Here is a 25,209-nt window from a genome sequence, read left to right on the forward strand (position 1 = left end):
TCTCAATGGGAATGTTTTCAGGCTCTCTCCATTTAGGGTGATGTTGGCTGTTGACTTTGTATAAATGCCCTTTATTATGTTGAGAGATTTTCCTTCTATTCCTATTTTGCTGAGAGTTTTTATCATGAATGAGTGTTGAACTTTGTCAAATGCCTTTTCTGCATCAGTGGATAAAATCCTGTGATTCTTGTGTTTTGTTTTATTTATGTGGTGGATTACATGAATTGTTTTTCTAATGTTGAACCATCCCTGCATACCTGGTATGAATCCCACTTGGTCATGGTCAAATATTTTTTTGATATGTTGTTGAATTCTCTTGGCTAGAATTTTGTTGAAGATTTTTGCATCTACATTCATGAGGGATATAGGTGTGTCATTTTCTTTTCTTGTGGTGTCTTTACCTGGTTTTGGTATCAGGGATATGGTGGCTTCATAGAATGAGTTTGGTAGTATTCCATCCTTTTCTATGCTCTGAAATACCTTTAGTAGTAGTGGTGTTAAGTCTTCTCTGAAAGTTTGGTAGAACTGTGCAGTGAAGCCGTCCGGACCAGTATTTTTTTTTGTTGGGAGTTTTTTGATTACCTTTTAAATCTCGTTATGGGTCTATTTAGTTGCTCTACCTCTGTTTGTGTTAGTTTAGGTAGGTAGTGTTTTTCTAGGAATTCATCTATTTCTTCTAGGTTTTCAAATTTGTTTAAGTATAGTTTTTCATAGTAATCTGATATGATTCTTTTAATTTCAGTTGGGTCTGTTGTAATATCACCCAACGCATTTCTTATTCAGGTTATTTGCTTCCGCTCCTGTTTTTCTTTTGTCATTTTGGCCAATGGTTTATCAATTTTGTTGAGTTTTTCAAAAATCCAGGCTTTGGTCTTGTTAATTCTTTCAATTGTTTTTCTGTTTTCTATTTCATTTAGTTCAGCTCTAATTTTTATTATTTGTTTTCTTCTGCTGCCTGTGGGTTTCTTTTGTTGCTCTCTTTCTATTTGTTTAAGTTGTAGGGATAGTTCTTTGATTTTGGCCCTTTCTTCTTTTTGGATGTGTGCATTTATTGATATAAATTGGCCTCTGAGCACCGCTTTTGCTGTGTCCGCACAGCTGAAATGGTTGGAGTTTGCCAACAAGGGCCTATTCTCCCAAAATAGGTCCACACAAGTCCATGCAGAAGGGAAAGGTGTTCAAGGTCCGTGGACAGTTTATGCCTGGACAGGAGCTGCTTCTGTCCTGAGCTCCCCCGGTTAATGGAGCTAGCAAATTATGTTTTCCCCCCAGTTGCAAATTTTTTCCTTCCCCAAGGCGGGGAGGACGGCTCTAGGTGTTCACCAGGGTCTATCTCAGGCCTGGGGATTCAGCCGCTGAAGCCGGCCTGCGAGTGGGAGGGTGCGGTAAAATATACGCAAGTACTTAGCTTTTGCCGAGAGTGCCCTTCTCCTCAGGTTCCGGAGGTGTGAGTGGGCTGTGTGGCTGGCTGCTTCTCCTGAGGAAACTGCGGCAGAATGCTAGTACCAGCCCGCCGCCGCCGCTGCTCCAGGAATGGTGCCTGAGGGCTCCCCATGATTCAGGTCCGGTAACTCCTCTCTGCTTCTGAACAGTCTCTTCCTTCCCCTGCCCCTCAGTTCATTGTCTAACCTTGCCTTTGATGCTCAGGGCTCCCAGCTTGTCACAAATATATTCATTTTTGGGTATTTGTTGTAAAGAGGGCTCAACAGAAGCGTTTGTCTATTCTGCCATCTTGGCTCCGCCTCCTCATGCTGCCCTCTTATAGCCACACCCACTTCCCTCCTGTACTCCCTTCCCACTCACCTTAACTCCTTATAACCATTAATCTTTTCTCTATTTCTATAATATTGTCATGTAATCTTTTTGGACTGGCTGGCTTTTTTTCATGCAGCATAATTCCCTGGAGATTCATCCAAATTTTGTGTGTAGCAGTATTTTGTTCCTTTTATAGCTGAGTAGTATTCCAAGGTATGGATGTACCACAGTTTGAAGGACATCTGGGTTGTTTCCAGTTTTGGGCTATTACAAATAAGGCTGCTATGAACACTTGTGTACAGGTTTTTGTGTGAACATAAGTATTCATTTCTCTGGCACAAATGCCCAGGAATGCAATTGCTGAGTCATACGGTAGTTTCATGTTTAATTTTTAAAGAAACTGCCAAACTATTTCCAGAGTGGCTGTGCCATTTTTACATTCCTAAAGGCAATATATGAGTGATCCAGTTTCTTTACATCATCACCAGCATTTGGTGGTGTTGCTTTTTTTTTTTTTTTAGTCATTCTGATAAGTGATATCTCATTGTAGTTTTAAGTTGCATTTCCTTAATGGCTAATGACGATATGTTTTCATGTACTTATCTGTCCTCTGTATATCCTCTTTAGTGAAATGTTCATGCATGGTGCTGATTTAAAGAAAATTTTTTTTATTGTTTAGTTTTGAGATTTCTTTACATATTCTAGAAACTAGTCCTTTGTTAGATATGAGGTTTTCAAATATTTTCTCTCAGTCTGTAGCTTGTCTTTTCATTCTTCCAATGGAGTTTTTTACAGAACGGAAGTTTTTTATATTGATGAAGTCCAATTTATCCACTTTTCCTTTTATGGACTGTGCGTTTTGTGTCTTTTTCTAGCCTTAGATCCCAAATATTTTCACCTATGTTTTTTTCTAAAACTTCTATAGTTTCATGGTTTACATTTAAGTCTGTATCTATTTTGAGTTAATTTTTATATAAGGTGTGAGACTTCCTGTTGCCATCAAGGTGATTCCAACTAATGGAGACCCTACAGGACAGAGTAGAACTGCCCCATAGGGTTTCCAAGGCTGTAATCTTTACGGAAGTAGACTGCCGCATCTTTCTCCCACAGAGCGCAGAGCGGCTGGAGGGTTTGAACTGCTGACCTTTGAGATTTAGGTCAAGGTTTATTTGTTTTTGTCTATAGATGTCCAATTGATCCAGGACCATTTATTTGTTCAAAAGGTTATCGTTCCTCTATTGAATTGTTTTTTTACCTTTGTAAAAAAAAAAAAACAGTTGGACATATTTTGTGGGTCTATTTCTGAGTTCTCTATTCTGTTTATTGCTCTATGTGTCTTTCTGCCAAAGCCGCACAGCCTTGATTAATAAGTCTTGAAATTAGGTAGACCAATACCTCCCAATTTATTATTTTCTTTCAAAATAGTTTTTAGCTATCCTAGTCCTTTGCTTTTCTGTGTGTATTTTAGAATAATCTTGTCTATATCTACAAAAGATCTTGCTGCAAATTCAATAGGAATTATGTTAAACTTATCTATCATTTTGGGGAAAATTGATGTTTTCACTATATTTAGTTTTCCAGCCCATGAACTTGGTATTTCTCTCCATTTATTTAGATTTTCTTTATTTCATCAACATTTTCTAGTTTTCAGCATGTAATTTCTATACATGTTTTATTAGATTGCAGCCTAAGTATCCTTTTTTTTTTTTTGAGCAAATGTTAATGGTATGTTTTAAAATTTTTATGTCCACATGTTCATTGCTAGTATATAGAAATACAATTGATTTTTGTTTGTTTATCTTGTATCTTGTGACCTTGCGGAATGCACTTGTTAGTTCTGGGAGTTTTGTGGGTGTGTGTGTGTGTAAATTCCTTGGGATTTTCTACATAGATAATTGTGTCATCTGGAAATAGTTTTATTTCTTCCTTTCTGATCTGTATGCATTTTGTTTCCTTTTCTTGTCTTATTTCAGTGGCTAAAATTTTCAGTACTATGCTGATTAAGAGTAGTGAGAGTGGATATCCTTGCCTTGTCCCTGATCTTAAGGGGAAAGCATTCAGTGTTTCACTGTTACGTATCATGTCAGCTGTAGGTTTTTTGAAAATGCTCTTTAGCAGGTTGATGAAGTCCCCTGTATTTCTTTTTTTTTTCCTAAAAATTTGTATCATGAATGGATGCTGAAGTCTGTCAAATGCTTTTTCTGCATAGATTGATGTGATCATGTGATTTTTCTTCTTTAGCCTGTCAGTATGGTGGATTTCACCGACTGATTTTTGAATATTAAGCCAGCTTTGCATCCCTGAAAGAAACTGCACTTGGTCATGGTGTATAATTCCTTTTATGTCTTGCTGAATTCTATTTGCTTAATTTTTAAAAGAATTTTTATGTCTATATGAGGGATATTGATATGTAGTTTTCTCTTTTTTGTGCTATCTTTGTCAGGGTAATACTAACTTCATAAAATGAATTAAGAATTGTTTACTCCTCTTCCATTTTTTCTGGATTAGATTGTGTGGCATTCATGTTAATTCTTCTATAAACATTTTGTAGAATTTCTCCAATGAAACCATTTGGGCTTGGAGATTCCTTTTTTGGGAGTTTTAAAATTATGGATTCAATTTCCTTAATAGAGTGCTATTCAAATGATCTACTTTGGGTGAGTTGTGGTAGTTTGTGCTTTTTGAAGAAGTCCTCCATTTTTACAGAAGTTGTCAAATTTACATGTGTACAGTTGTTCATCGTATTCTCTTACTATTTTTTTGATGTCTGCAGGGCCTGAAGTGATAGCCTTGTTTCATTTTTGATATCAGTAATTTGTGTCTTCTTTCTCTTTTTCTCTGTCAGACTTGCTAGAGGTTTGTCAATTTTATTGTTCTTTTCAAACAACCAGGATTTTTTTCCCACTGATTTTCTTTACTGTTTTTCTGTTTTTAATTTCATTTATTTCTGTTCTTATCTTTATTATTTCTTCCCTTATGCTTGCTTTGGGTTTATTTTGTTGTGATTTTTCTGTTTTTGGAGTAGGATCATAGATTATTGATTTGAGACTTTGTCTCTTTTCTAAAGTAAGCATTTAGGATAAATTTGTCTCTTAGCACTTCTTAATCTGTGTCCCACAAATTTTGATATGTTGTATTTTCATTTTTATTCAGTTCAATAGTTTAAAATTTTTCTTGAAACCTTCTCTGTTTGATCTACCAACTATTTAGAGGTGTTCTGTTTAGTTTCTAAGTGTTTGGAGATTTTCCTGTTGTCTTTCTCTTATTCATATCTAGCTTGATTCCATTGTGGTCAAAGAACATATTCTGTATGACTTCAATTCTTTTAAATTTTTTGAGGTTTGTTTTATGGCCCAGGATATGGTCTATCCTAGTACATGCTATAAGGGCATTTGACAAAAATGTGTAGTCTGCTCTTGTGTGAAGTGTTCTATAAATGTTGATTAGTTCCTGCTGGTTGATGGTGTTGTTGAGTTCTTCTGTATCCTTGCTGATTTTCTGTCACATTGTTCTATCAATTGTTGAGAGATGGGTACTGAATTCTAGTCTAATAGACTATAATTATATATATCACATTTTAGTTTTGGGTTCAAAAATTTTGCAGCTCTGCTGTTCAGTACATACACAGTAAGGACTGCCATATCTTCTTATATTTTTTTGTTCTCTCTGTTTTTCGTTTCTCTGTTTTACATTTCCTGTCTTCCTGTGTATTTAAAAAAAATTTTTTTAGAATTCATTTTGATTTATCTATAGTATTTTTATAGCATCTTCTTGTATAACTTTGTGTGGTTGCTCTAGATATTACACTGTAAATTATATTTGGTGGGTTTATATATAATTTATCATAGTTTATTGGTGTGGACATTTTATCTGTTCAAGTGAAGTGCAGACACCTTACTACCTTTATGTCCCTTTCCTCTTCCTCCCTTCCTCCTTATAACTATCTTAAATATTTCCTTTTCATACATTTAGAACTGTATCAGAGTTATAAATTTTTGCTTCAACCATCAAATGTAATTTAGAAAACGCAACAGAAGAAAAATATATTACTTTTGCCCATGTTTTTATTCTTTCCTCCGTTCTCTCTTTCATTTTGATGCTCCAGAGTTCTTTCTTTTTATCATTTCTTTTCTGTATAGAAAAGTTCCTTTAGCTGTTCTTTTAGACTAGGTCTGCTGAAATTAGTTTTCTTAGTTTTAGTTTTTCTTCATCTGAGAATGTCATTGTTTCCTCTTTATTACTTGAAGAATACTTTGGTAATAGGGTTCTGGGTTGACATTTCTTTTTTCTCAGCACTTGAAAAATGTGTCACTTACTCTGGCCTCTATGTTTTCTTATGAGAAATTCATCATTATTTCAATTGTTTTTCTTCTTAAAAGTAAGGCATTCTCTCTCACTGTTTTCAAGATTTTTTTCTCTGTGTTTATTTTTTCAGAAGCGTGATTTTATGTCTTAATGTGGATTTCTTTGGGTTTATCTTGTTAGTAGTTTGCTTGGCTTCTTGACTCTGTAGTTTTATATCTATTACCAAATTTGGTAAGGTTACAGTCATTTCTTCAAGAACTTTTTTGGTCTCACCCTCTTTCTTCTTTCCTTCCAGTACTCCGATTACACAAATGTTAGATCTGTTGCTGTAGTTCCACAGGCCTTAATGCTGTCCAGTTTTTTCACTGTATTTTCTCTCTGTTATTCAGATTGGGTAATTTCTATTTTTTATAGTGTGAGTTGGAATCGACTCAAAGACAATGGTTTTTTTTTTTTTTTTGGTATTTTCAAGTGTGCTGATTCTTTCATCTGTCTCTTTTATTCACTGAGTCCATCAATTGAATTTTTTATTTCTGCTAATCGTATTTTTCAGTTCTAAAATTTCCATTTATTTATTTATTTTTTGGTGAAACTTTCTATTTTTTTTCCATTTCTTTCAAACATGTTCATAATTTCTCATTGAAGTATTTTTATAATATCCAGTTTAAAATTTTTGTAAGAAAACTCTAATACCCCAGTCATCTCAGGGTTGGTGTCTAGTGATTATCTTTTTTCATTCAAGTTGAGTTTTTTCTGATTTCTGGTCTGATGAGTGATTTTAAATTGAAACCTGGAGCTTTTGGGTATTATGTTATAAGGCCCTAGATATTATTTAACCCTACTGGTTTAACTGTTTTTTTCTGATACCAACCAGAGAGGGAAAGGAGAGCATCAACTTTTTACTGTGAGGTGGATATAGAAGTCCAGGTTTCCCACTTGGCCTCCATTGACACCTGAAGGAAAGAGGGGCTCCTTGTTGCTGCTGGTAAGGGTATGAGTTCTGACTCCCCACTAGGCTTCCACTGATCCCACCCTGGCTGGGAGGACTAGGAGTGCCTTGTTACTGCTCCCTACGTGTGTACTACAGATACCACAAATAGGAGGAGACCTCATTACCACCGGACAGTGGTGAAACTATTGCCTCTCCATTAGGTCTCCTTTGACACTACTCCAGCAAGGAGGAGAAAGGCACCTCATTACTGCTGGGGTGGTGGTGGAAGTCCAAGTTCCCCACATAGTCTTCATTTGTACTATGGGTGGGGCCTCATTACTGCTTGAAGGGGATGAAAGTCCCAGTTCCCTACATGGCCTTCCCTAACACCATTCCAGCAAGGGGCTGGAATTCATCATTACAGCAAAATTGGGCTGGAAGACTAGGACCTCTACTCAGCATTTGCTGGTGTTGATGGGGATGGGGCCACAGGTTTTTTTTTTTTTCTTTTTTTCCTGGTGTTTTGCTGAAGTAGAAATGTTATTTTCTTAAACTTTTTTGTCTTGAAAGGCTGCTCTTTCCAGGTCCTTTAGCTAGAAAGAGTATGTTTTTATTTGGGCTTTTTGTATGACCTTATATAACTCCATCTCTCTGATCTTTAGTTTCCTGTCTCTAAAAAATGCATTAATAAAACTACTGTATCAGCAGAATATATCCAGAAAACCTAACACAGAACCATGACACATAGGACAGTCTCAATGAATATTAGTATTTATCCCAGCACTAATGCATATGCCCTTTGAGGAGGGCTATCTGGCTCATAGGCAAAACGAAGACATAGAAATTTGTAGAAATGCTTTGAGTTCCTGTTTCTTCACCTTCTTTTTTGAAAGGGACTCTTTCTGCACAAAAAGGCCTGAGCTGTGTTGGAAATACCAGAGGCAGGAAGACTTAGCTCTGAACCAGCGGTTAGATCCATTAAATAAACCCTCCTCTCTTTTTTAGACCAAACACAGGGGCCTAATTCTCATGGACTGTTATCTCCCTCTCCACACATTGAGTAACCAGGGTACTTCAAGAGAGACACCACAAGAAGAGAGATAAAGCTCGTAAAGGAGAAGAAGGAAGAAAAATGAATCGCCACATCTTGATTTTCCCTCCCACATATCTACCAGAGTCAAAGCATCTAAGTAGATTGTTCAGAGACAGAAAAGAGGTTGAAAGAAGAAGGCTGCAACAGGAATTGTGAGATAGCTTTGATGCCCAACTAGATTTTTTTTTTTTTTTAAGAGGCCAGACAAGGGGGAAAAAAATGAGATGGTAGAGCAGTGTGGCTGTACATTTTTAAACTTAGCTAGAGGAAAAAAAAATCCCGCTTTGACACACTTTCATTCCACACAGGGTCACGATATTAATTGGCTTAGCAGACTTACAATCAGCAATTTCTTTTGCGGTGCACAGGTTAATGGAGTTGCCAGAGAGTCTCAGATATGAAATCGTTGCCTCATAATTATGTGGCTCTTCAAATTCAGCACTGAGAGCATGGAGAAAAAAAAAAAAGGTTACGTGCAAGAAACATTTCTTTAAACACATTTAAAGAGTTTTTGTATTTTTTCCCCATTAGGAAAGTAATATAAGTATGTCTGGTAAATATGCTGAATTAGGCAGATATAGAAAGTATGCCACCCCTACTCTACACACATAGGAATTCTGGATAAAGCATAATAATACAAAGAATTGTACAAAGAATATACAGCTCACCTAGAAATAAAGTGAAATCTCCATGTTCCAGACACAGAGAGGAAACTGACCAAGTTGTAAGTGAGAACTGAAGCCATGGCACTCTAAGGGAATTTGAAACCAGATAAAGGAAGATCTTAATGACTGGAGGCTGGGGATTTAATGTCTGAGTTAGAAGGTAAGTCTGAGTTATAGGCCTCATATGATTTGGAAGCTGTAATTGAGCTATCAGCATAAAGCCCAGAGTCACAACATACTGCCCCCGCTGTGAAACATGTTCTAAAAAATATCTGTCCACTCTCCCAGAACTGGAGCAGGGAAGTTGGCTATCTGACTATGGCCATAGGAGGTAAAAGAAGCACCCATGAGAAATCAGAAACCCAGAAACCCAACAACAAAGTACAGGTGTGAGGGCTACACTCATACAATCTGTGTATTTCAGAGAAACAAAGCCAAAACTGAGACTTGAAACCAAATCACCTAGTAAAGGCAAATCTGAAATCACTCTGTAAAGATGCTCCCACAAACCATGGCACCTATGGTTTCTAAAGAAAATCTCCACCAAAATAAGCTTGCAGTTAAAAGCTGCAAACCACACAATGAGATGTGCCACTGTGAGATAGTCAGTAGATACAGTGGGAGAATTAAATAATAGAATAATATGGAATTGACTTAAAATAAATATGTCTTAAGTATTGAAGGAAATAAAAGGGATAAAAGTCATTAGGCAAAAACAAGGCAGTGAAAAAAATGAGCCAAAAAAAGGAGTTACAGAAATTAAAAAAATATATAGTTCTGGAAAAAAATTTCACGTAGAGGTTGAAAAGTAGACTAGACACAGCAGAAGAGAAAGTTCGATTAGTAAAATCTGAGAAAATTACCCAGAAAGTAACATAGAGATTTGTTGTTGTTAGGTGCTTTCAAATCAATTTTGAGTCATAGCAACCCCATGTGACAGTGTAGAACTTTTCTATGGGGTTTTCTAGGCTGTAATCTTTACAGGAGCAGGTCACCAGGTCTTTCTTTCACAGAGCCCTCGGGTAGATTTGAACTATCAACCTTTGGGTTAGCAGTTGAGCACTTAACTGTTGAGCCATCAGGGTGTCTTATAGAGGTATTAAGAGATGAAAAATATTAAAAGAGACCCTAAGAGATATGGAGGATGGAATTAGAAGATCAAAATACACTTACTAGGGGTTCTAAAAGAAAAAAAGAAAGAGAATGGGGAAAAAGACATGATATTCAGATGATCATAACCAAGACTTTTCTGAAGTTGAAAAGGGAATGTAAGTCCTACTGAAGCAGCTTTAATAATGAGAAATGAAAATAAATGCATAAAAACAATAGACAAGAACCACATAATTTTATCAATTTATGCAGAAAAGGCATTTGACAAAGTTCAACACTCATTCATGATAAAAACTCTCAGCAAAATAGGAATAGAGGGGAAATTCCTCAACATAATAAAGGGCATTTATACAAAGCCAACAGCTAGCATCATCCTAAATGGAGAGAGCCTGAAAGCATTCCCCTTGAGATCAGGAACAGACAAGGATCCCCTTTATCACTGCTCTTATTCAACATTGTGCTGGAAGTCCTAGTCAGAGCAATTAACTAGACAAAGAAATAAAAGACATCCAGATTGGCAAGGAAGAAGTAAAATTATCTCTGTTTGCAGACGACATGATCTTATACACAGAAAACCCTAAAGAATCCTCCAGAAAACTACTGAAACTAATAGAAGAGTTCAGCAGAGTATCGGGACACAAGATAAACATACAAAAATCAGTTGGATTCCTCTACACCGAAGAGGAAATCACCAAATCAATACCACTTAAGTAGCCCCCAGCAAGATAAAATACTTAGGAATAAATCTTACCAGAGATGTAAAAGACTTATACAAAGAAAACTACAGTACACTTCTGCAAGAAACCAAAAGAGACCTACATAAGTGGAAAAACATACCTTGCTCATGGATAGGAAGACTATTCTACCAAAAGCAATCTATACATTTAATGCAATTCCGATCCAAATTCCAATGACATTCTTTAATGATATGGAGAAACAAATCACTAACTTCATATGGAAGGGAAAGAGGCCCCAGATAAGTAAAGCATTACTGAAAAAGAATAACAAAGTGGGAGGCCTTACTCTACCTGATTTTAGAATCTATTATACTGCCATAATAGTCAAAACAGCCTGGTACTGGTACAACAACAGATACATAGACCAATGGAACAGAATTGAGAATCCAGACATAAATCCATCCATGTATGAGCAGTTGATATTTGACAAAAGCCCCAAAACAGTTAAATGGGGAAAAGACAGTCTTTTTAACAAATGGTGCTGGCAAAACTGGATATCCAGCTCCAGAAAAAACAAAACAAGACCCATACCTCACTACATGCACAAAAAAGAGCTCAAAATGGATCAAGGACCTAAAAATAAAATCTAAAACAATAAAGATCATGGAAGAAAAAATAGGGGCAATGTTAGGAGCCCTAATACATGGCATAAACAGTATACAAAACATTACTAACAATGCAGAAGAACAACTAGATAACTGAGAGCTCCTAAAAATCAAACACGTATGCTCATCCAAAGACTTCACCAAAAGACTAAAAAGACTACCTACAGACTGGGAAAAAGTTTTTAGCTATGACATTTCCGATCAGCGCCTGATCTCTAAAATCTACACGATACTGCAAAAAATCAACTGCCAAAAGACAAATAACCCAATTAAAAAATAGGCAAAAGATATGAACAGACACTTCACTAAAGAAGACATTCAAGTAGCTAACAGATACATGAGGAAATGCTCACAATCATTAGCCATTAGAGAACTGCAAGTCAAAACTACAATGAGATTCCATCTCACTCCAACAAGGCTGGCATTAATCCAAAAAACACAAAACAATAAATGTTGGAGAGGCTGTGGAGAGATTGGAACACTTCTACACTGCTGGTGGGAATGTCCAATGGTACAACCACTTTGGAAATCGATTTGGCGCTTCCTTAAAAAGCTAGAAATAGAACTACCATAGGATCCAGCAACCCCACTCCTTGGAATATATCCTAGAGAAATAAGAGCCTTCACATGAACAGATATATGCACACCCATGTTTATTGCAGCTCTGTTTACAATAGCAAAAAGATGGAAGCAACCAAAGTGCCCATCAACGGATGAATGGATAAATAAATTATGGTATATTCACATGATGGAATACTATGCATCAATAAAGGACAGTGATGAATCTGTGAAACATTTCATAACATGGAGGAACCTGGAAGGCATTATGCTGAGTGAAATTAGTCAGTTGCAAAAGGACAAATATTGTGTAAGACCACTATAACAAGAACTTGAGCAATAGTTTAAACAGAAGAAAATATTCTTTGATGGTTATGAGAGGGGGGAGGGAGGGAGGGTGGGAGAGGGGTATTCACTAATTAAATAGTACTTAAGAACTACTTTAGGTGAGGAGAAAGACAACATACAATACAGGCAAGGTCAGCACAACTGGACTAAATGAAAAGCAAAGAAGTTTCCTGAATAAACTGAATGCTTCAAAGGCCAGCATAGCAGGGGCGGGAGTTTGATGACCATGGTTTCAGGGGACATCTAAGTCAATTGGCGTAATAAAATCTATTAAGAAAGCATTCTGCATCCCACCTTGGAGAGAGGCATCTGGGGTCTTAAATGCTGGCAAGTGGCCCTCTAAGATGCATCAATTGGTCTCAACCCACCTGGATCAAAGGAGAATGAAGAACACCAAGGACAGAAGGTAATTATGAGCCCAAGAGACAGAAAGGGCCACATAAACCAGAGACTACATCAGCCTGACACCAGAAGAGCTAGATGGTGCCTGGCTATAACGGATGACTGCCCTGACAGGGAATGCAACAGAGAACCCCTGAGGGAGCAGGAGAGCAGTGGGATGTAGACCCCAAATTCTCGTAAAAAGACCAGACTTATTGGTCTGACTGAGGACTAGAAGGACCCAGTGGTCATGACCCCTAGACCTTCTGTTGGCCCAAAGCCAACTCTTCAGGCAGGGATTGGACTGGACAATATGTTGAAGAGGGGTGCTGGTGAGGAGTGAGCTTCTTGGATCAGGTGGATGCTTGAGACTGTTGGCATCTCCTCCCTGGAGGGGAGATGAGAGGGTAGAGGGGGTTAGAAGCTGGCGAAATGGACACAAAAAGAGAGAGTGGAGGGAGGGAGTGGGCTGTCTCATTAGGCGAGAGCAATTGGGAGTATGTAGCATGGTATATATAAGTTTTTGTGTGAGAGACTGACTTGATTTGTAAACTTTCACTTAAAGCACACACACACACAAAAACTAACGAGGAATGTGAAAGACTAATACAATGAAAAGTATAAAAAAAATGCATACTCACACAGTTTGTAATGAATTAGCATACGTCAAAGAAAAAAAAGGAAAATTATTTAAAAGTTATGTGAGAGAAAAGACAGATTATCTACTAAGGGATAGCAATCAGACTGGCAATAGACTTCTCATTAGCAACAAAATGATAGAAATTGTAGACAAAATCTTAAAGTGCCCAACAAAGGCCATTCAAGAGTGATAGAAACAAAGATATTTTCAGAATACAAAAACATGCATTTACTACTCACAGATCCTCGCTGATGCATTTCAACCAAGAAAAAAAAAAAAATTTGAACTCCAAATGAAGCAGGACGTGGTGGGCCAAAAAAATTAACAAAGTAAATTGGTAAGTCTAAATAAATACTGACTTATTTTTATTAGTTAAAAATGACTAAATTGGAGAAGCTTAAGAATAAAGTGGAACTTAATAATATTAAATAATAATATGAAAGATATTGGAAAGGGCTATGGGAGTCAGGGCATTCTCAAGTCTTTGTATTATTGAGAAGTAGGATAGAGGATTCCCCCGCCCCCGACATATTCAGGGTAGAATTTATGTTTCACAGGAAATAGCCTACACAGCACATTTGATGGCATCAAGACTAATAAATGCTTACTAAATGTGGTGAATATTCAACTCCGTTGTCTAATATTAACAAGTTTTTGTGTTGTCCTTTGTTTTCTCAGTTTTTTTTTTTTTAAATTGTGATAGAATATCGATATATAACAAAGCATTTGCTATTTTAACCATTTTTACACCTACATTTCAGTGACATTAATTACGGTCACCCTGCTGTGCAATCATCACCAATACCCGCTTTCCAATTTTTTTCATCACCCTTAACAAAAACTCAGTACCCCTTAAGTAATAACTCCCTATTTTTCCCTCCCATCTGAGTAGGATAGGGATTTTGATTAACGTTCGACTTTGTTAATTGTGTATGTCAAAAATTAAGCTGTGACCACTAAAAATAATAGTTATAGCATATTTAACTGCTAAAATAGTATAAAGGGAATATGCAATAAGAATGTTTAAATATTAAAAAAGAAGTCAGAAAAGAAAAAATTTCAAGTATAAGAAATTGCATGGTAAATATAAAATCATAAAATATAACAGGAAAATGTCCAAATGAATCAAGAATTGCAATAAAAGCACATAGATTACACTACTTTGATAAAATAGGAAGTATCTAGTTGAATATTTAAAAAATCCAGCTACAGGCTGCTAATCAGCAGCAGACAAATCAAACCTTCCAAAGAAGTGGAAAAAGAGACAAAAGCCAAATACTAATCAAGAAAAAGCTGAGGTAGGTTTATTAATATTAGACCATACTTAACAAGACTGATCAAGAAAATGAGGGAAAGCATGCATGTGCACACACGCACACACAAATTGAAGAGAAGAAAGCAGAGAAAAGTAGAGATAATTTTAGGTTTTTAAAATCTAAGGTCAGAGCTCTCTGCCCACAAATTTGAAAATTTAGAGACAATGGACAATTTTATAGCCAAATACAAAATTACTCTAGCAAATACACAAGAAATAGAAAAACTAAAATTCTAACACTCCTTAAAGGGCTTGAATCAGTAGTATACATGCCCACTCCCCCATCCCACTTCTTTTTTTTTTTTTTCAATTTGAAAAAATTTAAATTGTTTTTTATGGTTCTACAGATGATTGTAGGAAACCCTGGTGGCGTAATGGTTAAGAGTTCAGCTGCTAACCAAAAGGTCAGCAATTCAAATCCAGCAGGCGCTCCTTGGAAACCCTATGGGGCAGTTCTACTCTGTCCCATAGGGTCGCTGAGTCAGAATCGACACGACGGCAACAGGTTTGGTTTGGTTTTTTGGTTATAGATTTATTGAAATCAGCTGGGTAGTTCTCACTTGGGGTCTCTCTATATCTCTGTCTTAGGCCGGGTTCTTTAATGAAACAAAACCAGTGAAATAGATATATACCAAAAAACCACACCTGTTTTTGCTTCTCTAGAGAACCCAGCCTGAGACCGTATGATAGAGAGACCCCACGTGACTATGGAGCTCTGACGGTGCAGTGGTTAAGAGCTATGGCTGCTAACCAAAACACTGGCAGTTCAAATCCAGCAGTCATTCTTTGGAAACCCTATGGGGCAGTTCTACTATGTCCTGTAGGGTCACTATGAGTCGGAATCGACTTGATGGCAACGGTTATATATATATATACATATATATGTATACGTACACACATACACACACACACACACACACACACACACACATATATCCACCATTCATCTGTCAATTTGGAAGACAGCTACCTGGCCAACTGACTGGAAGAGATCCATATTTGTATTCATTCCAAAGAAAAGTGATCAAACAGAATGCAAAATGATTGAACAAGATCATTAATATCACACACAAGTAAAATTTTGCTGAAGATCATTTAAAAGTGGTTGTAGTAGTACCTTGACAGGAAATTGCCAGACACTCAGGCCAGATTCAGAAGAGGACGTGGAATGAGGGATATCATTGCTGATGTCAGATGGATCTTGGCTGAAAGCAGAGTATACCAGAAACCTTTCTTTTGCTGATTATGCAAAGGCATTCGACTGTGTAGATCATAACAAATTATGGATAACATTGTGAAGAATGGGAATTCCAGAACACTTAATTGTGCTAATAAGGAACCTGTACAAAGATCTGATCGAGAGGATAATGTGTGGTTTAAAGTCAGTAAAAAAGGTATGCGTCGGGGTTGTATCCTTTCACCATACTTATTCAATCTGTATGCTGAGCAAATAATCCAAGAAGCCAGATTATATGAAGGAGGATGGGGCATCAGGATTGGAGGAAGACTCATTAACAACCTGTGATATGCAGATGACACAACCTTGCTTTCTGAAAGTAAAACCTGAAGCACTTACTGATGAAGATCAAAGACTACACCTTCAATATGGATTATACCTCAACATAAAGAAAACAAAAACCCTCACAACTGGGCCAATAAGCAACATCATGATAAATGGAGAAGAGATTGAAGTTGTCAAGGATTTCATTTTATTTGGATCCACAATCAATGCCCATGGAAGCAGCAGTCAAGAAATCAAACAGTGACGTGTTGCTTTTGATAAATCTGCTGCAAAAGATCTTTTTAATGTGTTGAAAAGGAAAGATGTCACTTTGAGGACTAAGGTGCACCTGACCCAAGGCATTACATTTTCAATCATCTCACTTGCATGCGAAAGCTGGACAATGAATAAGGAAGACTGAAGAAGAATTGATGCCTTTGAATTATGGTGCTAGTGAAGAATATTGAATATATCATAGACTGCCAGAAGAATGAACAAATCTATCTTGGAAGAAGTACAGCCAGAATGTTCCTTAGAAGCAAGGATGGCAAAACTTCGGGCATGTTATCAGTAGGGACCAGCCCTGGAGAAGGACATCATGCTTGGTACAGTAGAGAGTCAGAGAAAAACAGAAAGACTCAACCAGATGGACTGACACATTGACTCCAACAATGGGCTCAAGCATAACAATGATTCTGAGGATGGCGCAAGAATGGGCAGTGTTTTGTTTTGTTGTACATAGGGTCTTTATGAGTCAGAACCGACTAGATGGCACCTAACAACAACAACAAATATATACACACACACACACACATATACATAGACAGAGAGAGATTTATCTGAAGGAAATGTCTTGCTTGGTTGTAGAGCCTGGAAAGTCCCAAGTCCATGGATCAGATAGGTGGGTTCTCATGACTCACATAGCTTCAGGTGCTGACGAACCCAAGATCAGCAGGTCAGACAACAGGCTGTTGGCTCATGGGCTGCAGAGGCTGACAAATCCAAGATTGGCAGGTAAGGCATTAAGCTGCTGGCTCACAGGCTGTGGAAGCTGACAAATCCCAAGATTGGTAGTTAAAACAGCAGGCTGCTGGCTCACAGGCTCTGGAGGCTGACAAATCCCCAAATCAACAGTCAGTATGGCAGGGAGCTGGCTGAAGTCCCAAGAACTGGAAGTCAGGTGGTAATGAGCCAGATGCAGGATTCAGAGCAAGCAGGCAAGCTTTGCCAGAACATCCATATATACATATTGGACAAAGGCCTTACCTCTGAGGAAATGCCCCTTACAACTGGTTTATCACATCAGATCACATCATCGAGGAGGACTAAATCATTACATAACTGCCAAACTATATCATTACATGACTGGCAAAGTACATCATTACACAGCTGCCAGACCACTAAGAATCACGACCCAGTAAAGTTGACACACAACCTTAACTATCACAGTCCACCCCTAGGCAACTTGGCACCTGTACACATCTTCAACCACACAGGATCTCTAAATAAACACAATTTAAAATCATATTTGTGCCTAACATGATAAAACTAACATGCATACAATTGAAAACACACTACCCATATAAATGGCTACCCATATAAATCTTATATTTTGTAAGTGAAGGAAATAAACATATTTGATGCACATGTACAAGGAAGAAATACTCATAACAATCACAGTCCTCATTTCTGCAACTGGTCACGGGGTCATAACTAGTATTTAGAACTACCGTCTTACACCACCCATTCTGTATTTCCTTTACCCTTGCAAGCACCTCAGCTGGCCATGGTTCTTTGCCTAATGAGGTGACCCAAACTTTCATTCCTGAAGAATTAGTAGTCATGTTGGATCTGGGTTGCTGTAGTGTTCCATTGATTTTAATCACAGGGCATGGTAGAACTAAGAGATGCCCTAAGGGATGTCCTGTATTCCAGACTAATTCTTTTTTACCCCCATTATGCAACATCAATACACTTTTTCCTTGGTAGTCAGAGTCATTCACACCAGCCAATATGGTAACTCCCTTCCTTGCCTGTTGATTCAGAGGCAGGAGGAACCTGAAGTGGCCAGGTGGCATTCTTAACTTCCAGCTGAATGGAATCCACATTGTGTCTCTGAGTGGGAGCATTCCTCCCTTTGGAAGTAAGACCTCTAGGCCCACAGAGTATAGGGTCACAGGGACAGAAAGCAAAAATTTTGTGAGTGGGTCACTAGAAGTAATAGTGAGTGGTGCCACTCTCATCTCTACCCCATGATTTCTGAACCATGAATCCTGGCTATGGGAGAAATAGCACCATATACTTACTGGATGCTGGTTTAGAGCATACGTAGCCTTCTGGAGAACACTGCCCCAACCTTGCGAAGTGTTGCCACCTAGCTAGCACTATAATTGTGTCCATCACTTTATCAAACCAGCTTTTTCAGGATGATGGGGAACATGGTAAGACCAGTGAATTCCGTGAGCATGGGACCATTGCTGTACTTCATTTGCTGTGAAGTGAGTCCCTTGATCTGAGGCAATGCTGTGTGGGATACCATGACAGAGCATAAGGCTTTCTGTGAGTCCACGGATGGTATTTTGTTAGAGGCATTGCATGCAGGGAAGGCAAATCCATATCCAGAGTAAGTGTAAGAACAGGATGCTGTCCTCTCCATAATTGAAGTGGTCCAATGTAATCAACCTGCCACAAGGTTGCTGACTGATCACCTTGAGGAATGGTGCCATATTGGGGACTAAATATTGGTCTCTGGTGTGGCAGATTGGGCATTCAGCAGTGGCTGTAGCCAAGTCAGCCTTGGTGAGTTGAAGTCCATGTTGTTGAGCTCATGCATAACCTCCATCCCTGCCACCATGGTCACTTCATTCATGAGCCCGTTGGGCAATGACCGGAGTAGCTGGGAAAAGGATGACCAGTTTCCACAGAATGTGTCATGATTCTTGAACTATTCCTCTGCTGAGGTCACCCTTTTGTGAGCATTCACAAGAGACACAAATATCTTCACTTCTTTGGCCCACTCAGAGAGGTCTATCGACATACCTCTTCCCCATACCTCCTAGTCACCAGTTTACCAAGTAACAATCATGTTCCTTCCAAGTCCCTGGCCATCCAGCCAAACCATTGGCCACAGCCCGTGAATCAGTATGCAGTTGCTCAATTGGCCATGTGTAATTCCAAGTAAAGTGAACAACTAGTTACACTGCTCAAAGTTTTGCCCAATGGAGGATTTTTCTTCACCACTGTCCTTTAGAAAGGTTCCAGAAAGGGGCTGATGTGCTGCTGCTGCCCATTTTCAAGCAGTACTTGCATATTGCACAGAACCATCTGTAAACCAGACATGAGTGTTCTCTTTCTCAGTCAACTGATCATAAGGAACTTCCCATGAAGCCATACGTGCAGATTGGGAAAGGACAGGTAATGTGACAGAAGTGGAGACCCATAGGCATTTGGGCCACTCCTTTATGCAACTTACTTCGGCCTCAGGTCCTCCTAGAGCCCAGTCTTGCATATACCACGTATATACCACTTCCATTTGATGGATAGAGTGCTGCTGTGCACATCCGACTTCATGACTCTGTGGGTCAGACAACCCCCAGTTCATGATGGAAAGCTCAGCCTGCATGGTAACTTGGTGGCCCATGGTTAAGTGTTCAATCTCTACTATGGTTCAGAACAAGTCAAAAGCTATTTCTGAAAAGGGAAATAATTACCTGCAGGGAATGGCAGGACTTTAGTCCAAAATCCTAAGGGTCTGCACTGTAATTCACCATTAGGGTCCTGTCAAAGGCTCCAAGCAATGTCTCTTTCTGCCACTGACAGTTCAAGCACCATCGGATCAGCCAGATCGTACGGCTCAAGTGGCAAGATAGCTTGCAGAGCAGCCTGAACTTGTTACGGAGCCTTCTCTTATTCTGGGCCCCATTCAAAACTAGCAGCTTTTCGAGTTGCTTGATAAACCGGCCAGTGTAGCACATCCAAATGAGGGATATGTTGCCTCAAAACCCAGAGAGGCCATTGTGACTTCTTTTTAGTTGTAGGAGAGGCCAGATAACAACTTATCCTTCATTTTAGAAGGAAACTTCAACATTCCCCACACCACTGGACTCCTAGAAATATCACTGAGGTGGAAAGCGCCTGAATTTTTGTGGAATTAATTTTCCAACCTGTAGCATGCATGTATTTCACCAAATCCAGAGTCATTGACACTTCTTTCTTGATAGGTCCAATCACCATAATGACATCAATGTAATGGAGCAGTGTGATGTCTTTTGGAAGGAAAAGGCAATCAAGTTCCCTGCAGATTTGATATACTCCTGCCCTTGGAAACCTTATGGGGCAGTTCTATGCTGTCCTATAGGGTTGCTATCAGTCAGAATCGACTCGTTGGCAATGGATTTGTTTGCAGATTTGATATACCTCTGAGGTAGGTCAGTGAAAGTGTACTGCTGGCTTTGTCAGCTGAAGGAAATGTCCTTCTGGTGTTCCTTCAGTAAACTAACCAAATAAACTATTATATCCTTTCCTAACCTCTCCAGCTGAAACATTAAAGGAATAATCTGGCTTAGTAGGCCCATATCAATAAACTAAGACTGACCCACTTTATGTTCCATTATCTCACACCCTTAAGAGCCATTCCCATACATATTCTCTAGGTTTTTGTTTTTGCATATTAGAAAAGCCAAGCAATTCTTATGAGGTGTAGCGTACCTCCTCCTGGGTCACACTTTGACTTCACCTTTTGGGTCTCACTGGGGCTTAGTTTTAGTTACTGGCCTAGAAGCAAAAATGGGTGGTGGGGGAGCTTTCTTGGAACATTCAGGAAGATATTGTAAGACATCTTCCTCAGGCAATGCTCCAGGCAATGCCCCAGGCCAGCCCCAGGTGATATGTCAAAGGCTCTTCAGGCACAGCTGGGTTAATCTCATCAGATGGGGGTGGAAGGGATAATGGTTTTACTGGGCAGGGTTGCTTAGCAGACAAAGATGGAGTGATCTTTTCAGACGGGAGTTAGACGACTAGTTCTGTTGGCATGAATGATTCAATGGAATTAGAGGCTCAGTGTCCCCAGTTTCCCGATCATCTGCCCATATGTCCCCATCCTAAGTTTCAGGATCCCATTTCTTCCTAAGTAATGCTCTCATTTTAACTTCAGGCACATTCGAGGTAGGGAATTCAGTTGGTGTTGTAATTAAGCCATTCTTGCGATAACACTATGGGTTTGGTTTTCGACAATATCAGTTCTGTTACTGCAAGAAATGAGGCTTTCTTTCAGGGCATAAGTGGCAACTTTCATGTCTTTTATGCAGTGCTTGAGATGTGACTCTGAAGCCCTGAGACTATCTCTTTTTTTCACCACTTTGTCCAGTGAAAGTAAGACCAACCAACCAACTTCCATATATTTCTCACTCTTACGAAACTGTAGAAAGTAACAAACACGCGGTCACTCAGAGCCTCACCTCTCACCAGTACTTGATTTATTGATGGTGATATTTTGTGTACCAATATTGCCACATCACACCATGGATTAACAGTGCCCTCTTTACTACTGGAGGCAGAGTCATCAGCACCTTTCAGAGTAGTCAAACTTGAGAACTGATTTAGAAAATTCATCCTTGAAACTTTGTTTCTCTAGAACCACTTTCAGTACGAAATGTCTCAGGCTGGATTCTCTAGAGAAATAAAACTAGTGAAATATATATATATATATTTATCTATCTCAAGGAAAAGGCTCATGTGGTTGTAAAGGCTGGCAAGTCCCAAGTCCACAGGTCAAGTGTCAGGCTGGAGGCTTCTCCTGACTCACGTAGCTTCAGGCACTGATGAATCCATGATTGGCAGGTAAGATAGCAGGCTGCTGTTTGACCGGCTGTGGAGGCTGATGAATCACAAGATTGGCAGGTAATACGGCAGGCAGCTGGTTCACGTCCCATGAACCAGAGGTCAGATAATGATGAGGTGGATGCAGGATCCAGAGCAAGCAGACGAGCTTTGACAGAATGCCCATATATATATTGCATGCAGGCCACACCCCCGAGGAAATGCCCCTTACAACTGACTGGGTGATCACATCAGATTACATCATGGAGGATGACTACATCATTACATAGCTACCAAATTACATCATTACATAATTGCCAAACTACATTATTACACAGCTGCCAAACCACTAAGAATCATTGCCCAGCCAAGTTGACACACATTCTTAATCATCACACTCTATTTCTCTCTGCTACAATAAGATTTTGATCGAGTGTAGTCATCTCTAAGTTTAACTTGAATTGGTGCAGTTGATTCTCGTGGTTATCTAGGAGTTCAGCCAGGGCTGTCAGTCACATGACCTTTCCATGTGGTTTGAGATTCTCACAACATGGTGGCTATGTTCTAGAGAGAGTGCCCAAATAGCAAATATTCCAAGATATTGACAGAGAAGCTCTAAGGTTTCTTATAAACTAACATCAAATGTCTCAGAATGTCACATCTACGGCATTTTATTTTTCAAGCTAGTCCCTAAGGTCAGCCTAGATACAAGGGGAGGGATATTAGACTTCACTGGTTGGAGTAGTGGAAAAGCCACACTGCAGAACATATTGTTTTGTCCATCTCTGGAAAATAAAATCTACAAAAATCTATCCTCTGACCAAATTAATGCATGTCCCTTTCTACATGTAAAATATATTCATCTCCTTCTTTAGACCCCCAATTCTTATTCCCATTATGGGACCAGTTCAAAGTGCAGAATCTTATCCTCCAGGTCAGGTCAAAGTATGAATGAGGGTTCTTGAGTAGCGTTTCTTATATATAGCTCATTTGAGTGCAGTTCCTCTCAATTTGAAGATCTGTGAACTAAATAGATGATTATCCCCCCAACACATCTAATAAAAAGCCCTTACAGCACAGTGGTTAAAGCCATTGACTGTTAACTGAAAGGTCAGCAGTTCAAAAACACTAGCAGCTCCAAGGGAGAAAGATGTGGCAGTTTGCTTTCATAGAGGTTTACAGCCTTGGAAACCCTATGGGGTTGCTATGAGTCAGAATTGAATCGGTGGTAGTTGGTTTGGTAGGGGGGACATATCCAATATGCAATGGTTATACAGAGATAAGATAACGGCAATAGTTTCTCATATTAAAAATGGTGAGAGTAGGAGAGGCATATACCAGTCAATGGCCATTATAGTTCTAAAATCCAGCCAGGGATATATCACCAGTTTCTTAATAAGGACTGGATCCTGCTCACTGGGAATGATTCTCCATGGCCCTTGGTTATAACTTCTGGGTAATTAGGTCCATAGTCTATGTCATTCTTGCTTTTCAATGAGAAATGACCTGTGTTTATAGCTTAGTGGTTTCTCAGCCTGCTTCTTACCTAAAGGAAGTTGGGGACCCAAAGGCCTCTTTTCATTTTGCTCTGGGAGCCCCTGGGTGTCCTCCCCACTCTTGACCTCCACCATCAAGCTACCTGTCTTCTTGCCCTCAATCAAATAATTTTACAGCCAAGTTTTTTTTTTTTTTTTAATATTTTATTTTGGCTTGGGTGAAAGTTTACAGAGCAAATTAGTTTTCCATTCAGCAATTAATATGCTGTGTTTTGTGACACTAGTTTCCATCCCCTCAATGTGACAACAATCTATTTCCCCCAAGTTCCCCATTTCCATTTGCCCATCTTTCCTGCCCCTTCCTGCCTTCTGAACTTTGTTTTTGGGCAAATGCTGCCCTTTTGGTCTTGTGTGGTTGGCTGTTCTGAGAAGCATGCTCCTCATGGGTGTTATTATTCACTTCATAGGCCTGTCCATTGTTTGGCTGAAAGGTGATCTCAGAGAGTGGGTTCAGTTCTAGATTTGAAGGGTATCTAAAGGCCTTAGTCTTGGGAGTTTCACCAGTCTCTATCAGACCAGTAAGTTTGGTCTTTTTTATGAATTTGCATTTTGTTCTATATTTTTCTTCTACTTACAGTCACGTTTTAACAAATAGTTTCAGAGAATAGAAAAAGGAAAACCTACCCTACTCATTTTAGGAGGTTAGTATCATATTGATGTGAAAACCACAAAATGATCAAACAAAAAAAGAAAAATATAGCCCAAACGTCAAGAGATTTTAGCCTAAACTCACTAAATAAAATACCAGTAAAATGGATTAATTTTTAACTAAAAGTAACTCAAGAATAACTGAAATTTATTCTAAGAACAACTAAAATTTATTCCAAGAATGCAAGATAGTCTAGCATTAGAAAATCTATCATTACAATTCATCACATTGAAAGAATAAAAGAGAAAAAACCAGATTATTTAAATAGGTACAAAAGGGCATTCTATATAGATAAACTTTCTTAACTAGGTTAACCTCCAACAAATATACTTAATGGTGAAATGTAACAAACAAAAAGTTAACATCTAAACTCTATCAGGAAATCCTGTTGGTCAATAGGAAAGAAACAAACTAATAGAAAATTGAATAAAAGGCTATGATAGACATCACAGAAGAGTAAGATCGAATGGCTTAAAAAATAAATTCCCAACCTTATAGTAAAGAGGGAAATGGAAATCAAAACAATGAGAATCTAGTTCACACCCATCAGTTAGGCAAGAATCCCGAAGTTTGAAAATAATACCTCATATTGGTAAGACTACAGAGAAATAGGAACTCGCTATACTAGTTTGAGAGCACGAATAGGCACAAACATTTTGGAGGACAGTTTTTCAATATCTACAAAAACTGAATTTGTTTATTTACTGTTATTTAACAATTCTGCTTCTAAGTAAATACGCTAGTAAATGCCCTACACTAACTTATATTCACCTGGAGACATATAAGGATGGATCCTGCAGCTTCATCTGAAATGTCGAAAATCTAAAACAATCTAAATGTCCTTCAGTAAGGGAGCTCATGAACAGAGCATGATATTTTCATATGATGGAATACAATGCAACAATTATAATAAATAAACTAGACTTACATGCATCAACCTGGATAGAATGTGGACACAGCTTTGAAAAAAAATCAAATTGCAGGAGGATAAGGTAATAAGCCATTTATACAAAATTTTAAAATACTATGTCTTTAGTGGATATATGACTGGTAGTTAATGTATAAAAATTGCACTAAATTGATACACTTGTAAATTCATGGTAGTAGTGGCCTCTGGGAAGGAAGAAAGGAAATGGGATTGGGGAGTAAACAAAGAGAACTTCAAATGTATCCATAAGAAATGGAAAAGTAACACCTAAATCACGCCAAATATGAATAGTAGGGAGGGGAACAAATTACCCAT

At 38.5% G+C, this 25,209-nt stretch overlaps 1 protein-coding gene across 1 annotated transcript in view; it reads right to left on the reverse strand.

Moving 5' to 3' along the window:
• The window catches only part of FYB2 (FYN binding protein 2), a 160,162-nt gene that overhangs the window by 69,785 nt on the left and 65,168 nt on the right, over positions 1-25,209 (reverse strand). The window contains exon 5 of the mRNA XM_049879373.1: positions 8,425-8,525. Coding sequence (XP_049735330.1) covers positions 8,425-8,525 — 101 coding nt within the window. The remainder of the gene's footprint in view (positions 1-8,424; positions 8,526-25,209) is intronic.

Source organism: Elephas maximus, chromosome 3 (genome assembly GCF_024166365.1).
Source record: "Elephas maximus indicus isolate mEleMax1 chromosome 3, mEleMax1 primary haplotype, whole genome shotgun sequence".
Lineage (NCBI taxonomy): Eukaryota > Metazoa > Chordata > Mammalia > Proboscidea > Elephantidae > Elephas > Elephas maximus.